This window comes from Phallusia mammillata, chromosome 7 (genome assembly GCF_965637545.1).
Source record: "Phallusia mammillata chromosome 7, kaPhaMamm4.hap1.1, whole genome shotgun sequence".
NCBI lineage: Eukaryota > Metazoa > Chordata > Ascidiacea > Phlebobranchia > Ascidiidae > Phallusia > Phallusia mammillata.
In genome coordinates, this window is record NC_137258.1 from 7,202,671 (window position 1) to 7,219,342 (window position 16,672).

The 16,672-nt window shown below is 37.6% G+C and overlaps 4 protein-coding genes across 4 annotated transcripts in view; 2 read left to right on the plus strand and 2 right to left on the minus strand.

Annotated features, from left to right (window-relative positions):
• The first annotated feature begins 21 nt into the window (after positions 1–21).
• LOC145237352 (inhibitor of Bruton tyrosine kinase-like) lies at positions 22–8,455 on the plus strand. The gene is made up of 18 exons (XM_080100168.1): positions 22–261; positions 729–964; positions 1,242–1,366; positions 1,723–1,870; positions 2,528–2,731; positions 2,792–2,981; positions 3,087–3,208; positions 3,269–3,382; positions 3,472–3,630; positions 3,801–3,941; positions 4,026–4,184; positions 4,804–5,538; positions 5,663–5,824; positions 6,253–6,437; positions 6,677–7,396; positions 7,505–7,609; positions 7,720–7,906; positions 7,977–8,455. The coding sequence occupies exons 1-18, from the start codon at positions 159–161 to the stop codon at positions 8,121–8,123; spliced, it is 3,942 nt and encodes a 1,313-aa protein (XP_079956294.1). The 5' UTR covers positions 22–158; the 3' UTR covers positions 8,124–8,455.
• LOC145237354 (RING finger protein 37-like) lies at positions 8,146–10,337 on the minus strand. The gene is made up of 4 exons (XM_080100170.1): positions 10,045–10,337; positions 9,853–9,974; positions 9,462–9,610; positions 8,146–9,394 (listed from the first exon to the last, which is right to left on the minus strand). Exons 2-4 carry the CDS (start codon positions 9,964–9,966, stop codon positions 8,254–8,256), a joined length of 1,404 nt encoding a protein of 467 aa, XP_079956296.1. The 5' UTR covers positions 9,967–9,974; positions 10,045–10,337; the 3' UTR covers positions 8,146–8,253.
• Positions 10,338–11,788: 1,451 nt separating this feature from the next.
• Positions 11,789–13,923, minus strand: LOC145237825 (poly(3-hydroxybutyrate) depolymerase-like). The gene is made up of 9 exons (XM_080100815.1): positions 13,854–13,923; positions 13,658–13,780; positions 13,274–13,471; positions 12,884–12,975; positions 12,710–12,820; positions 12,490–12,637; positions 12,053–12,224; positions 11,953–11,978; positions 11,789–11,853 (listed from the first exon to the last, which is right to left on the minus strand). The coding sequence occupies exons 1-9, from the start codon at positions 13,921–13,923 to the stop codon at positions 11,789–11,791; spliced, it is 1,005 nt and encodes a 334-aa protein (XP_079956941.1).
• Positions 13,924–14,913: 990 nt separating this feature from the next.
• LOC145237324 (dynein axonemal heavy chain 3-like) overlaps positions 14,914–16,672 on the plus strand; it is a 43,896-nt gene continuing 42,137 nt past the window's right edge. The window contains exons 1-7 of the mRNA XM_080100131.1: positions 14,914–15,074; positions 15,142–15,243; positions 15,347–15,510; positions 15,601–15,689; positions 15,756–15,816; positions 15,879–16,077; positions 16,195–16,384. Of these exons, the coding sequence (XP_079956257.1) occupies positions 15,060–15,074; positions 15,142–15,243; positions 15,347–15,510; positions 15,601–15,689; positions 15,756–15,816; positions 15,879–16,077; positions 16,195–16,384 (820 nt within the window). The 5' untranslated portion in view covers positions 14,914–15,059. The remainder of the gene's footprint in view (positions 15,075–15,141; positions 15,244–15,346; positions 15,511–15,600; positions 15,690–15,755; positions 15,817–15,878; positions 16,078–16,194; positions 16,385–16,672) is intronic.

Sequence of the window (16,672 nt, forward strand, 5' to 3'; positions counted from 1 at the left end):
GTATTTTAGCAACGTCACCTCGTCATGGTTGAATGCCTACGCCGGTGGTGTGTGTTTTGTTTTCTTGAAGCCAGCAGGATTTAAAAAGTAAAAGTAAGCAATGTGTATTTGAGTCAGTTTTACCTAATTGAGGGGAGAAAATGATGGACTGATTGACGATGTCGAATTTTGAGGAGAGATGCCTTCCCAAATGCACGTTCGTGGGATGCGTTGATAACTTGAACTCTGTCATTTTAAGAGGAACATTGCATCAAGTGAAAGGTTCGAGTCCACATGTAGTGCATTAGGTTTTGTTTGACTTTGCACAAATTTAGGTACAACTAGTTATGTATGTCACGTTGCAATTTGTTAAAAATGGTAGCCATTTTATCACAAAAATGACAGGAGTGAGGAATCAGATGGCCATAAAGTTTCCAATACATTTATCTTTGTGTAGATTAAGTGGAGTTATTTTTTGTTGAATTATGATAAAACCCATTCTGTTGAAGGGCTGTTGCATATTAGGGTTAACTGTATTTAACAAGTAAAAGTAACACAAAATCTGAAATAACTCTGAAAGCACAAAGATTTTTTATAGAATAAAAATGTGAAGAGCCTAATTGCTGTTTAAATGCTAACAGCAACAGTGTTTTTTGAAGTTAAGTGAATGGTATACCAGGGCTTGGCATTCTAATGTATGGTTTTCTGCCAAAAAGTAACACAGCCTAATGTTTTTGTGATGTTTGTAGAGTATGTGCGCAGTCATTGTATCAATGCTCTTTACCGCCAAGACAGCAATGGACGTACACCGCTTCATGTAACTGCCTCCTGTGGGAAGGCAGACATATTACATTGGTTGTTGGAGCAAGCTAAGGAGTCACCTTCCACTTTCAATGTGAATTGTAAGGATGTTGAATCTGGATGGACTGCTCTGCACCGAGCTGTGTACTTTGGAAGGGTTGGGTGTGTGGTTGCTCTATTGCAGGTACTACCACTGAGATATCATAATCAAGTTTAAATGACAAGTATCCTATTTGTAAAACTGTAATCTTTGTTTCTGGATGGATTATCTTCAAAGTACCAAGTTATTTATGCATCCAATTTATGACTTACTTTTCTTTTAAACCTAAATCTTAAAGTATTGTTTGCCATTTACAATGCCAGTCTCGTTTTTTTGATTAAATAATTACTGCAGTAATAATTCTTGTTTATAAATACATCTATTTTACGTTTTTAATATGTTACTTTTTTGTTTTTTCAAGAATGGTGCTTCAATGTGGATCAAAGACAAAGATGGATGTAATATTCTGACATTTATGACCAATGATGTGGCACCTTGGGTGAATAAGCCTAATGTAAATAGGAATAGCAATATTAGCATCAAGAAGTAAGTGTCAAATTTCACTTGTGAACTGTTTATAATATTGAATTATTGTCTGTTTATATATAGCTGTGCTGAATAATGGCTGCTGCAGTGGTTCCCAACCTTTTTCGTCCTGTGCACCCTTTTAGTCGATATTCAAATCTAATTCCCCGCCTACATTATACGATAATACAATAACTTTCTTTTTCTCAGCTCATATATGGCAAATGCAGCAATAACACATAGCAAAGACAACCAGAAAGTGTTTTATATTGTGACACAAATTTCCCCCTGGTTGGGAACCTCTGGGCTGTTGCAACTGCTGTTGGCGTAAATTGGTTGTTTTTGCTAATTAGTGTTGTATGCTTTATTTTTTGCAGTTGGAATGACCTTCGTAAATCAGATTCCACTGACTTATACACATGGGGTGTAAATGAAAATATGACTCTTGCTCATGAAAGTCAAAAGAGCAGAAAATTACCGGAAGTTGTTGAATGTTTTGCCAGAAAGAAAATATCAATTGCACAGGTAAAAAATATCAATTGCTCTTACAGTACAAACCCCCAAGAATTGTCTATTTGTGCATTCACTAAAGCCCTGACTTTTATTAGTGCCATAATACAAACACGAGATGCATTGAATCAGCTAAATTAGGTTTGGACCAAAACCAAATATTTATCAGTTTTTTAATCACAAACATTACTGCCAAGGTAGTGGTGTACATAGAATACATCGTTCAGAAGTTTCACAATCTCTGTTGGCATCATCACTGACGTCTGAACGATGTATGCTATATACACCACTACCTTGGCAGTAATGTTTGTGATTAAATTACTTTTCAAGTCCGTGTATAGTGTTCCTAAGTACCAGTTTTTTTATTCAACACTAGTTAATACAATCTTAGTTATTATGCAGTCAGGTTCTTTGGTGTGCATTTAAATAAAAAAAAAAACATTTTTCACTTTAAAGTTGTGTTTGTAAAAGATTCAATTTCCATTGAATCATTAGGATTTATTCCGCCGACAAAATTTGACAAACCAAAGTTTCAGTACATCAAATACACGGTACAAATACCCAATCCGAGATATTTTAAAGTGGTCTTTAAACCAAGTTCTGATGGTGCTTCACTGCTTTGAGTGGGCATATCTATTTAGTATTATACTGTCATATTTCTGTTTTTACCAGGTTGTGCTATGCAAGTTCCACTCATTATTTCTCACACATGAGGGTGTTGTTTATACCTGTGGCAACGGGAGAGGTGGAAGACTTGGCACTGGACAAGAAGACACTTTTATACATCCTCAAAAAACTGAAGGCCTTACAAATATAAAAGTTATCAACATATCTGCATCTGTTGATCACTCTGTGTTTGTGGCTGAAGATGGCCAGGTTTGTAACTGTAAGTTTCTTTAAGATGCAAAACAGCTTTAAATCAAAACTATAATTTAGGTGTTTGTTTGTGGAATGAACCATTGTCGAGTGTTGGGGCTCAATCCACCTCCACCTAAGGTTTTGATCCCCACTAAAGTTACCACTCTCCGCGACAATCACATTATTGGCTGTAGTGTAGGCTGTTATCACACTGTGGTGTGGACACCAACATCTCTTTACACATTTGGAACCAATGCAGGACAATTAGGTAATTCTTTTTCAAGCTTTAAGTAAACTTTTCTGTTGTCAAACATTTTTCTTTGTTTTCTTTAAGCAGGGGAAAATGTAAAGAATAACTAATGTTTTTTCCTAGGTCATGCAAAAGGCGATACCTTTATTATTACACCCCGCCAAGTATCTGGTGTGTACAAAGAAGACAGCAAGATATTGTCTGTGCATTCAAGTGATGCTGCCACTGTTGTTGCAACTTCCCAGGTAACTATTTTCACCCAAGAACACCATTCCTGATTGGGAACATACAAATATTTTTTGCAGGGATCAGTGTATGTCTTGCATGAGTTTGTTGTTCGCAAAATTGTGTCAAAGCACATGGATATTGAAAAACTGCAAGTCGGAGGTGGTTTGCTGGATAAGACTGTTGTGGGTCAGGTAGATAATGGTGCTATATTTGGATGTATTTATTTTGTGAATACATATAAAGGCTATTTAATGTCAATTTTGTGTTGTTATCCAATCAGGTAAAATTGACATTCTCTGGTAACAAACTTGTAAAAGACGATCATCAACAAAGAGATGACAGAGAATGTCGTGTACTGATTTTAAAAAAGTCAGGTGATTTAATATCATGGTCATCTTCACATGCAAGCATTGACAGATGTCAGTTTGGTATAAAACAGGTAATGATCAGAGCAGTAGCCCAAATTTGCAATAGCATAAATCCTAATTCTGTTAGTGCTGTCAAAAAATGTAGTATTTTCGCAAGAAATACTAAGACCATTTAAATTTTCATTTGGAACCACCTGTATTAAATTAGATGAATTCTTCTTAAGTTAGACTCATTTTGCAGGTGCATTGGATAAGTGATATTGTTATGAGTAGTCGGGGCAGCAATGTGTTGTTTGTCTCTGTTGATGGAACAGCTTACATCGGACAGTATTCTGCTTGGCATCCTGGAAAGTCAAAGAAAAACCAGTCACTCCACAAACAGGTTAACTTTTACTGTCTCTGCTTTAAGCATTAATTTGTGCAGTTTAAATACAACATGCATGAATTTTTTTGTTTACATTTTTAGGAATTTGCAAACAGCTTGGAACTATTGGAAGCAGATTCATCACAAACATTTAACTTGGAGCAAGTTCCTTGTGCCTTCCGCACTCATTCTGCAGTGTTGGGACCCAAAGGAAGAAACACTGCCATTCTTCAATCAGACCCACGGAATTTTGTTACCAATGTAAGCCACTATATCAGGGGCGGGCAACTTCTCCAGTCGGCGGGCCTGATATGGGAAAATGAAGTACTTGGCGGGCCGGATTCGTGAAACGATACACTAATCGCGTATTTATCCAGTGATTTAAAACGGATTTTTGACCACCTAAACTAAATACAATCAAGAACGTCGCAATTACAATACAGTCCAAACAATCTAACTGATATAACATAAAATTATTCACCACAGCAAATTTAATGCATATACCACAGACTTGGATACTGCTGAAACACTAACCACACTACATGTGTGGAAACAAAGGAAACCGTGAAAGCAGGCCACGCACAAGGTTGGCAGTTATGTCGTAACAATGGACGTATGGTGCAATGGTAACAACGGCGGGAAAGTTTTTCTGTTATTGGGGAGCGTTACTGTTTGTTACAACTATAATTTGACGTAGTAAGCAAGTAGTGGGGGATTCGGCAGACTGTGGCCGCGGGCCACGTTATCATGTAAGACCAGAAACTGTCTGCGGGCCGCTCAAAATCCCGTCCGTATGTTGCCCGCCCCTGCACTATATGTTAAGATTCAGCAGTAACCATTATGTAACCCATTTATGTTGAACTTTTTTGGTTTTGTCTAGGTTCCATTTGTGACTGCAAGTGAACTATCAGAACATCTTGGTGCTTTGCTTAAAGATGCAAATGATCGTGACATCCTTCATGACATAATCATCAGAGTAAAAAGAAAAGATAAACCAGATGTTACATATCCTGCTCATTCTTACATTCTTGCATCTCGCTCATCACTTTTTTACAAACTCCTATTATCAGAAGTCACCTCTGGTGAAGATTGTGGTGAAATTGTCATTGAGAATGTGTACCCTAAAATTGCAAAGAACCTGTTGCAGTTAATATATACTGGCACATGTGAAATGCTACAAAGCAATCAGCAGTTCAATGAGGAGTTGGTTGAGCTTGGATTGTGCAAAGTTTACTGCGGAACAAATGAGAAATGCTTTGATGGTGATATCACCTCAACCAAATTTGGTAAAAAGGAAGAAAATTCGAAAGTAAACAGCATTACCCTGCTTAGAAATGTTGCTGTCAAGCTTGGTATCTTTGGTATCAAAGAAACTGTTGACAAACTTGTTGTACATGATGGGAAAATTGTCAAAACTGCCAGTTTGCCTTCATTTACATTGAACAGAATGTTGCATCCTAATTTGTTTGACTGTGTCATCGAATGTGATGATGGTCAAACATTTCAAGCACACAGGTGTGTTTTGTGTGCTAGAGCACCATTCTTTCAAGGCATGCTCCTTTCTCCATGGATGGAATCCTCAAACATGAAAATTGGTGAATGTGCTCACTTGAAGGTAAAATATGTATTGACAACATTGCTATATAACTTTATGCAAAAATGCATTACATTAAAATGTCAGTTCTTTTGTATTGTGTCACAAGTAGAAGTGAGTTGTGCGACATTTGCAATTTATACAGGTTCCGGTGCCATCTGATGTTTTTCGCTTTGTGCTTGACTTTGCTTACACTGATTCACCCACTTCACTTCATGGGGCCACATCAATTGAAAGTCTTTGTGAAATACTGGCTTCTGCGGACTTGCTGTTAATGGACAGACTGAAACAAGTTGCTGAAGTGCAAGTAAGTTCCTAGGGATAGACCAAATCTAAAAATGTTCTGTTTGGTCGAGCACCGAGCATCTCATGTGAATACTCGGCCGAGTACCACCATCTCATGTGAATACTCGGCCGAGTATCACCATCGGTGTATTAAGCTGTACAGGCTACAAAAGTATTTTCCTCCATCTAACACATTTAAAAAACAGTCATTTTTGTTCTTGATACCCTTTTGAACACTAGTTTCACATCTTAGCAGGGCATGAATATGCAATTTAATGCTTGGGTCAGTTTGTGCAACTGCTCAGCCGAGCACTGAGCATCAAAAACAGCAATGTTCAGTACAGAGTACTCAGGTTCAGGCTCGCCTTGGCTCGGCCCATCCCATTTAGTTACCAATTTTTTGACAACTCCCACACACAAAAAGTAAAAATAACATTGTTTTGCACACAGATTGTTCCACTTTTGACTTTGAAAAATGTAGTTTCCGTTAGTGAAGTTGCTGAAGCGTTTAACAGCAAACAATTATACAATTCATGCCTGCAATTCGCTTGTCAAAACTTGCCAGCACTTTTATGCACACCATCTTTCCATTCTGCTGACCCAGAGGTGTTTGATGAACTTGAAAACATATACAGGTGGGATTTGACTTGTCTACCAATTGCAAACACATAGTTACAACCTTGAAGAATTTAAATTTGCCCCAAGTTTACCTACTTTGTGATTAGGATCACTTTGTAAAACGATTTGTTTTCATGTTTGAGTGTTCTGCTAAAGTTTTCCTATATTGCTTGGCTTTTTGTATTCCATATTAAAATCTTTCAGTGGAATTAATTAGCTTTGGTGGTCCTGCAAAAAATTGTTGACTTTTTTGAAGGTCGAATATCCCAGATGTGTACACAAGGGTTATAGCTTCAACGAGTGATGTTCCCAGGATTGACCACATCCCTCGGTATCCTACAGATGGGGATGTACATGATTCTTCTGATGAGAGAAAGATAAAGGTACAGCATAACACCTCACCGAGTCGTAGAAAGCCCAGTCTGAGCAGTGGACCATCGAAGGGTAAAAGAAACAAAAAATTTGGAGTCCTTCTTTCAGACTTGTTATACAAGGAACCAAAATATGCAGAGGATGAAATTTTAGAAAAAATGTTGGCAACCTCTGATGAACCAACGCAAGATGATGGAAGTGCTGTAGTAGTGGAGAGTAATAAACAAGCCACTCTTGAAAGGCCGAAAGCATTAAAAACTGAAGTAAAAACAACACTGAACACAACTGAACCTAATTCTTCTGCCAAAGCAAAAAAGGTTGAATCTGTGTCAAGTTGGTTGCCAAACAGTAATGCTAAAATTTTGAACAAAGACCCGAATCAATCCTATTCAACCAATGACTTTCCATCACTTGCAAATATCAAACAAAATGGATCATCAAACATGAACAAAGGTAGCTCAGGCCATCCTGTGCATGGAAAGACAAAAAAGTTGTCACAAAAGGAAAGGCGCCGCTTAAGAGAGCAGGAGAACACAGCACATGTCACTGAACCTGTTTCTCCACCTGTAAAACCAGTCACAAATGCATGGGGAATTCCTATGAGGTGATTTTTAAGGGTTACCTGAATTTCTACGAAATCTTATCATTTTTTGTTTTTGTCGACTCATGCCACATTTAAAGATTGTTCAAATACCTTATTTTGTGAATGTAGATCACCAAAGCAAACTACAGCCATATGGGATGTCCCAGATGCAACAAAGACTTTTTTACCACCATCCCCTATCAAGTCACCAGATATAAAGTTCTCTCCATCAGGGTACGTGGAAACACCGTTTTAAATTTTTTTGAAAAAATGAACTATTTCTGTGCTTTACTCATTTATTAACTGTATCGAACATTTTTTAACTGTTGACAATTTTATTATAGCCCATGGCAACAAATTCAGCTGGAAGCACGAATTTCACCACCATATGAAAATCCAGCACAAAGTGGACAAACAATGAGTTCAAGTTACGTGGAACATTCACCTTCCTTTATCGATATTGTGGAAAGTGAACAACTATGTCATGAGAGAGCTGAAAAAACTAGCAAAAAGCCACTTGTTTTGATTCAGGTTAGATTTCAATCATCATTTCAATTTGCAACTGTATTTAAATTAAGCACCTAATGCTTCCATGTTTTAGTTGGAAGATGAAGCTATGGATCAATTGAAAAAGCATTACCAACACTCCAGAAAGGGTGTTAAAAATGACAAACGGTTCTTTACTGTGACCAGAGTTCCTGACCACCAAGCACTCAGTTTTTCTAAAGAACGAAAGCAAAGCTCATGATGAAAGATACCATGTAACTGTGTGCAATAAACTATGTGAAATCTTGTTTGCTTTTTGCTGGTGCATGCGCTTTTAAAAAATCATGTTTCATCTGTTTTCACGTAGCGAAAATATATGAAAAAAGAAAATGTTATAGAAACGTTCGATAAACATCATTGCTCACAAAGCTTGCTTGGCAGTTGGGGCAGTGTTTTGTGCCTGGTTTTGAATCTGTGGATATTTTTAGGCAACATGTCCGGCACAGTTTGTGCTCACACGGCAATATGTACTGTGCAACTGTTGATGACAAAAACGCATTGCATTTGGCACAATAAATGTTGTTAGGCTTCTCATTGTTGTTGTCGAGTTGAATTGCCCGAAACTGTGCATTTCTTTGGTGAGCTGCCAACAGTGTTGTTTCAAGGCTACCATACACAGATTTGTGGGTGGACCTGCTTGATTCTCCAGAATCTAGCTTTCTGATTTTAGCATTTGAATGTCTCTCACAATCTGATGGTCGCTTAATCTGTGTACTGGGCTTTGAAGAATTTGTCAGTATTACACCTCCATTAGAAGGCATTTTGCCAGAAGACAGTGTATCCAATGCATGTTGATCAAGTCTTAATTTAAGTTGGACATTTGGTACAGGCTTTTGGTTTTCTGTGAAAGTTATGCCGGTGAAGGGGTCAGATGGAGGCCGACCCCATTCTGCTTGGGCTTGAATGTGCTTGTCCAGTGTTCTTTGGTCAATAGTGTGACCGCTTGGCAGTAACACAGGGTTTTTCATCATCACACACACAAGAGGGTCAAGAAATTGTTTTGGGATTGAACCATTATCCATGTTGGTTTCATCATTTGTATTTAAAACATTCTTTGCATACATTACAGAATGTTCAGGTAACTCTTCACTTTGGGATTTGCAAGAGATTGAATTTGGTACTGAAAATGCTTTCTTCATTTTGAGCAAGTTTTTCCACTTTTGGACAACTTCGAAACTTAGTTTTTTGTTACATTTAAAAGATGGACACCCCCATATCTCCAAAGCTTGCATGGATGGCACACTTCCCCTCAACATCTGCAAAATCCCAACCTTTATAGCAGTTATGTTGGTGAATCTGCCTTCCAAAGTTATTATTATTTCATTTTCCTCCTGTTCACATGATGAACTGGATAAATGATAACTGTCTCTATAGTTAGGGTTGACAAAGGATATCACAGACTGCTTCGTTACAGTGGCTTTGGCAGTGTGGAAAGATATTTCGTTTAAGCATTCCAACACATTGTTGCTTTTCCTGAAAGTTAAAAAAGAAATTTACAATACAACTGTTGATTTCGGAATGCAAACTCACAAGTACCCACAAAGTTTTTTGTGATGAAAGCACTTTGATCAGTTTAGCACATTGTTGTCCTACCCACGGCTTTATCACAATCTTTTGGAGTTGAATTGGAAGAGGAAATTTGATTGCAACATATACTGGAACTCTGGCGAATCTTTCTGCTTGAAATCCCTACAACAAAGTTATGCCCAAAAAATAGATAATGTTATGCGCTCAATGGCTCAAATATCAAAGTGGTGCAGGTCTCTCCAAAGCAACACAATGGTCACAGCAAATGTGATTCTGTTTCAAAGTTAACTTACCTAAATTACAATACACAGTATATTTTTTCTCTAAAAATAAACAGAAGTCAATTCCTTGTGATTTAAGAAACGATTTACTGCATCACTTATACGCTAGTTTCCAAAAAATACCTTTCGACGTTTGTGCTCCTCGTTTGATATTAGGTTCGATACTTCATAACCATCCGAACTAACACATGAACAGAAGATATCAGATAAATCACCATACGAAAAATTCATTGCCATTTTGTCATCTAATTTAGAGTTGGAACAATTAGCAGTCCGTTTCGGTTACTTTAACGTAAGTTAGACAGATTTCATTACATCTTTTTCCACACGACGATGGTGAGTCCAGGTGGTATCTTTATTGTTGCTAACACCCGCTTTCCCGTCTTAAACCAGTTTAACTTGAGCCCGGCAAACTAGTTTTTAGTTCGAGGCCGAGACCAAACTGAACAAAGTTACTGGCCTCGTGGGAAAGTACCGACAGGGACCATTGATGTATTTTTGTATCTCTATTGCTCTATTGGCTGTGTTAATCGGTAGAACTACTAACACTGGAATTTGGCTGGCGCCTGGTTTAGTAGGTGGCGCAACGGAGCATAGGCGTTTATGGTGCTTACTCCGCAACCATTCTTACCATAAACCCAAATTGCCGAGTCAGCACCATAAACGCCTATGCTCCGTTGCTCCACCTATCGAACAATTTTCAACCAGGCGCCAGCCAAGTTCCTGTGTTAGTAGCTCTACCGTGTTAATCAAAGCACGACAAACCGTGGTAAAAACTTTTCTATACTCTTTGAGCAGAGGTGTGCAACATACAATACTGATAAGCTAAATACAATTAACAAAATTGCACCTCGACCCGCAACTACATAACAAAAGTTTGCGATATAATTAGGTATGCCAAATATGATTCTATTGTGAGCAGCTACCAGTAAAATGCACAAGTGATTCTTGTCGTATTGCTAGGTCGCAGAAATACAGCACCGGATGCATTTAACTGCTCAGAAACAAAGACTGAAATAGAGTTGCTTACTAGCATTGTATAGAAATAGTTTAGCGAGCCCCTTATCCAGGGTTGGGTAACGAGTCCTATCAGTCGAGTCTCAAGTCAAGTCAAGTCAGTAGGGGTCCGAGTCCCAAGTCAAGTCAAGTCACAAGGGGTTCGAGTCTCAAGTCGAGTCGAGTCATTAGCGGTTCGAGTCTCAAGTCGAGTCAAGTCATTAGCAGTTCGAGTCAAGGCAAGTCACAAAAAGTTTTTGCAAAAAGGTTTAGATAGTTAATCCCAGCATTTGAATGGTTCATCGCGCCTTTTTAACTTAAAACGGACACCGCTTCTTTACAATGAACAAATCCCATCAACGTCCCTTTCTTAGAGTAGGGTCAACTTTAATGAAACACATTAATTGACACTCATTAAACAGTGTGAAAAAGAACGTCATCCTGTTCAAAGGAGTTTTTGAAAACCAAAAATTCATATTTTACCGCATGCGCTAGACTAGAGCGTTTGTTCAGTAATATAAGCACTTAAAAGCGAATACTTGGCCTTGGCATGAACTGCATTCGATTACCTTAAAACCCAAGCAATTAGTACAACGCTTAATGCCAGCGTAAGAAAGTTTAGCAAAATGTAGCAGCGACTTCGTTACGTTAAAATTAAGCAGAAATAACTTCGCATCGCACAGTGAATTGCTGCTGTTGTTTGGTTGAAGTCAACTGAACAGGTTATCCATTATTTCCGTTTTGTTGGTGAAATAACGAGTAGAGTCTCTTCACAACTGAGACTCGAGTCAAGTCGAGTCTTTTAAAAAGGTGACTCGAGTCGAGTCACTGACTCGAGTCTCCCCATCACTGCCCTTATCCTATTTCGGTCGGTCATTTAGCCCGCGGTGCCACAGGTTGCAAAGTAGGCTACGTCCTGATATAAAATACCGGTGAAAAGGTTTTCTATGGCTGCCTAAACATTGTCTTCGTGATAGCAAATAACATTGATACGACACACAGCTTTTTTGTATATTTATTTCGTCGAATACGTCTGTTTCGACGTGGAGATGGGTACGCATGACTATAGGTTCGCTATTTTTTCCACCATCTTTCGCACAGCAACCACTTGTTTGCCAATGTTGGATGCTGTTAGAGAAAGAAATCAATATAGTGTATTTTGTTAACACTCTTTAACGATTCACACATTTTACAACATTTTTTTTTGTTTTTTTTTTGGTAGCTTACCGTAAGCGCTTCCAGTATAGCCCCACCTGAAAAATATCCAATTCCGTTTCGAACTCGTGTGTAAACTATAGCTTAGTTAAAACATCAAGGCAAAACTTACCAGTCAAAGCACCCATTAGGGTTTGTCATTAAGTTTTTCTTTACTTGGGGATAAACCACAATGATGTTGTTTAGTGCAGCTACTTCATTGTATCCAGTTTCCGTTACGTAAGTCTGTCCCAAGTATTCCTCCCCTTGCTTGCAGCCATGAAATGCAACATGTAGCTTGCAAGCTGGAACAGGCGTAAAATTATATGGAAGAAATTACTTTATTGTACACAATGATTGTAGTGGGTTTTGGTAACGTTTATATGTCCCTTTAGCATTGTTTGAATGATATTTTATGTTGCGATTTGCTTTTGCGAACAGTTGCTCTTGTTCAAAAAATGTTTTTTTTTCACATTAAACCTAGTTTGTTCTCTCTAAATGCTCTTCCTATAAATTGTTTTCACTTATAGTGCTTACCACAATTCGTTTACTGCTTGTATAGTGTGCTACCTGTGTTCCTGTCAGCACATCCGTCAGGAACAAAAATGTAGCCATCATCAGCAAGACCAATGTCTGAAAACCCATTATTGCCAAAGAATTCTGTCTGGTCAAATGTGAGTATTGTCCCAGCCAGCTCGCCTGTTGGATAAGTTGCTTGCTGTAGAAAAAATAAGCTTAACAAGTAAATTTTAGGTTCCGTTACAAGATAGGGTTTGAGATTAAAATATACCTGCAAGCCACCATGGATGAATTCAAGCATATCGTACGCAGCGTCATAATTACAATAGTTAATGTAATCAGTGTTCAGCCTGTCGCACTGGCCTCCATAACTCACTGTAGGCTGAAAAAATGTGAGATATTTTTTACAAAAAGACAACTTGTCGTAAATGTTTGATATACTTACAAATCCGTGTTCGCCTGGAATGTCAAACACCGTCTTGATGTTTCCCACAGACACAAATTCTGAGTAGTACTGTTCAGCTTTATTGACCACTCCTAAGTGTAAAAAAAATCTTTCGATGGTCAAAATCAGATTGAAGTGTAATGCGAAAAGGACTTAAGGCAATAAACATGTAAAGAAGGGTTCAATCATCGTTTTAAACGGGCTAGAAATTCGGGCCCGAACATGAACTCGAAATTTGGTTGGAATAAAACCCGAATTAAACCATAAAAATAAGTTTGAGTTTAGGCACGAATCAAGCCCGTTTTTTTAAACTTCATCCCGAACTCGACCAAAAAAAAAACGGCGCGATGCAACCCTGTGTTCATTGTACTCTTATGTATAAGGGTGTACCTGGATCCACTACAGAGTCATCAGTGCCGCTGTACAAATACACTTTATCGTCTGTCAAGAAAGACAACTGGTCAGCGTAACCGGTCAGTACAGTGTTGCGAGTGATCTGCTGCAAATAAGCGACGTCAATCAAATTGGGTGACGTCATGCACGCGCCTGTGGCCGTCATAAGATTGTTTTTGGCACACCAGAACGGACCTGCAAAAAGTTGACAAGAAGTGACAGAAAGTTTGTATTTTTCCGTTTATGTCGTCTTATATATTGAACTTATAAACGTTTTTCGCCCATCTTGTTTTCTTAGTGTACACACAATCATGTTTGCAGGGAGTAAGCTGATTGAAATGTTGTGCTAGACATTTGGGGTTAATTTGCTGACACACTCACCTCCTGCAAGTACCCCGACTCCAGAGAAAATCATGGAATGGGAAATATGCATTTGAACCGCCATGAAAGCTCCGGCAGACAGACCGCTCGTGGAAATCTGCGTGGCGTCCACATTGTAACTTTCTAAAGCAACAGAATCACATAAAAAGTGGTAAATATTAAAGTTATGAACAGTGAAAACATGGACCATACCTACCTAAAGGTGCTGCAGCCGATTCGCCGGTTGCCAGCAAAATGGTCAAAACAGACAAGAACAAAATCTGCATCGTTGACTTAGGAATAAATCTACTCATCGAATAGCTACAACCAAGGCAAAGAATACGTGGTTTAAATCATTTTCAATCACGAAAACTATAAGTAACGTCACCCAAGTTTATTCAAGTAGGTTAAAATGGCTAAGACGTCATAACTTTTTTTGATATTTTTAAAAGCTGCAAATAACAAAAAATAAAAAGTTACTCAGACAGGTCTTCCCGATTGCTCGCAACCCACGGACATCAGCATACTTAACAGGCCAAATAGTTACGAAGTCAACAAATGACTCAAAAAAATCCTTGAGAACTACACCAGCTGTTGATAAAACTGCACAGTCACTCAATAAACTTAAGTTGCGCAAAAGTTTAAATATTGGCACCCAAACTATTGTTTGCATGTAGTGCGCAACAAACACAAAGTTTATTTTTTCTGTAACTCTTCGTGTACCAAAACACGGAAAATGACACGTCATATGATTTGTTTGTCGGGTTTTTGTTTGCATTTTTCATAAAAAAAAACAATGTCAAAACCTTTTAAACTTCATTGCATTTTAATTTTAAATCCCCCAGTTTGGAATGTAGTAGTTTAAACTTTAAAAACAAGTTTCACTGAAAAATTGTAATTAAAGGTTTGACACTGGAGGCAGTGTTCCATAGCAACGCTTCATTGGCTACTGCAGAAAAAAATCCGGCTTTGATGTAATTTGTGATAACATTGTAAGCCGATGGTGTTGTTTGTAATAGTATTTAATACTTGTTGCTGTAAATCTATTTTGTTGAATAACAAGTGAATGCGCGAAGATGTTAACAACTATCCTGTTTTTGTAAAAAAAGTGAACTCATTACCAATAGGTTACAGATAAACTTTAACAGTTGTACTTGCAAAAAAACGATTTCAGCATTGGTAGGTGAAATGCAGTTTAGTTATGTTAATGAAACTATAGTTATTTACAATTTTTGATCATTCATTATCTTTCACATTTGTCCATGTAGTAAAATTGGATTAATAAGGAATGGTTTGTGATTGTATTTTTTAAAGATATTTAAGAAACATTGCTTCTGAATAGTTTTGCATGATTGCATGATATCAATCTATGTGTAATTTGGCACCAATGTAAACAAAGCACACGAAAAAACTGCAATAAAAAATGCAGAGGGCAAAGGTATTGTATTTTGTACACATAACATTTTTTACATGTAAAAATTGCTGAAAACATTTCTATCCCACAGTTTCAGGAAAGCCCTATGCAGAGCAACACTAAATCTAATGGCCTGTCAGGATTGCCTCAATTGCCACCTGAACAAACAAGCCATGATTCTGAATTATACCAGGTATCTCACAAATTAAATAAAAATGTTGTTTGTTACTGATCTCTGTAGGTTGTTTTTTTATGATTTTAGTATCTATTTTTACCCTTGTCTTTTTGTATCTTAGATTGTTTTGAAAAACAGCATTCATCCCCCAATTATGCAAGGTATGTCCTGGACCTTGTTATCACCATTTAAAGAACAAAGACACCATCGTTCTCCTAGTGAATCTATTGCAAACAATTATACACCATCTGCAGCAGACATTAAAATTCGAGACATCCCTGCCAAGTCAGTAACAGCTTTAACTGTCAATATGTGATTTGTCCATTTAAAAGCCACATTTTTGCATCAATTTAAATGTGATTTTTGGAAATTTAGATATAAGTCTTTGCGTCGGACATCCATGAATGCTGGAATATCAAAATCAGTTGGGCCATCTCCACCCAAATCACCAAGAAAAATGACATGTAAGTTCACAAGGAGTGCAAAAGTTTGTGGTAAAAGCATTATATTACCAAATTAAATACTTGCAGTTGGAAAAGCTCCACCATCACCAAAGAAGAAATTTCGGGGTGAGGGCACTCGAGATCCAAGGTAAAATGCACTGTTTTTTTGTAACAATGCAAGAAAAATACATTTTGTAACTTTTTGGACAGAAATGACTCGCTGGTTTTGTATTCGCCCAAAAAATCCCCTAGAGGGCAAAAAATTACTGAAGAAGAACCAATGAATGGGGTAACTGAGGAAGAACATCCTCCAAGCCGCCCAATGTCCCCTATGGAACAGATGTCTATTATTAAATCAAGTGATAATGAAAAAAGTGCAGCAGCTGAATGCTCTGAAAAAGATTTGGAGGTGACATGGATAGTTAAAAGTTTTTTTTACTTTTTTTGTGCTTGTTTTTCACCTTTGACTTTGTGCAAATCCCCTCAGGTAATAAAAATGACTTATCGAACAAAATATGCTTTCCAGAGATACCACTATTACATCACAAAAGGAATTGATTCTCGGCAACTAGCTGGGCCACCACCTGGACAAATGGGTCGAGTTGAAGAACACCTGCCAGAAAAATTGAAGGAAAATTCAGACTTGCACAGTTTGCTTGGGGACTTGAAAGAAGAAGTGCTGACTGACTACGATTTCAGTTATAGAAAGTCAATAAGTAAGGGAAAACTTAATAAGTTTTAAAGTACACTATCTATATTTTTAATACTTTACCCAATCAAAGAATCAAGTTTTGAGTCAAAATTAAACCAACAAGATATCTTTAAATCAATTTTTAACTCCTTTTTAATGTTTAAAAATGTTGTTAGTGGTAGAGAAAATGTTGTTAGTGGTACTTTATGTGTAAGCTCAGCAGTGCATGTATATGTTTCAAACCACTTCTGTTTGACAAAAGACCATTGTTTTCCTGCACATACCCTTTAAGAATGATTTCTTTACAATTGTA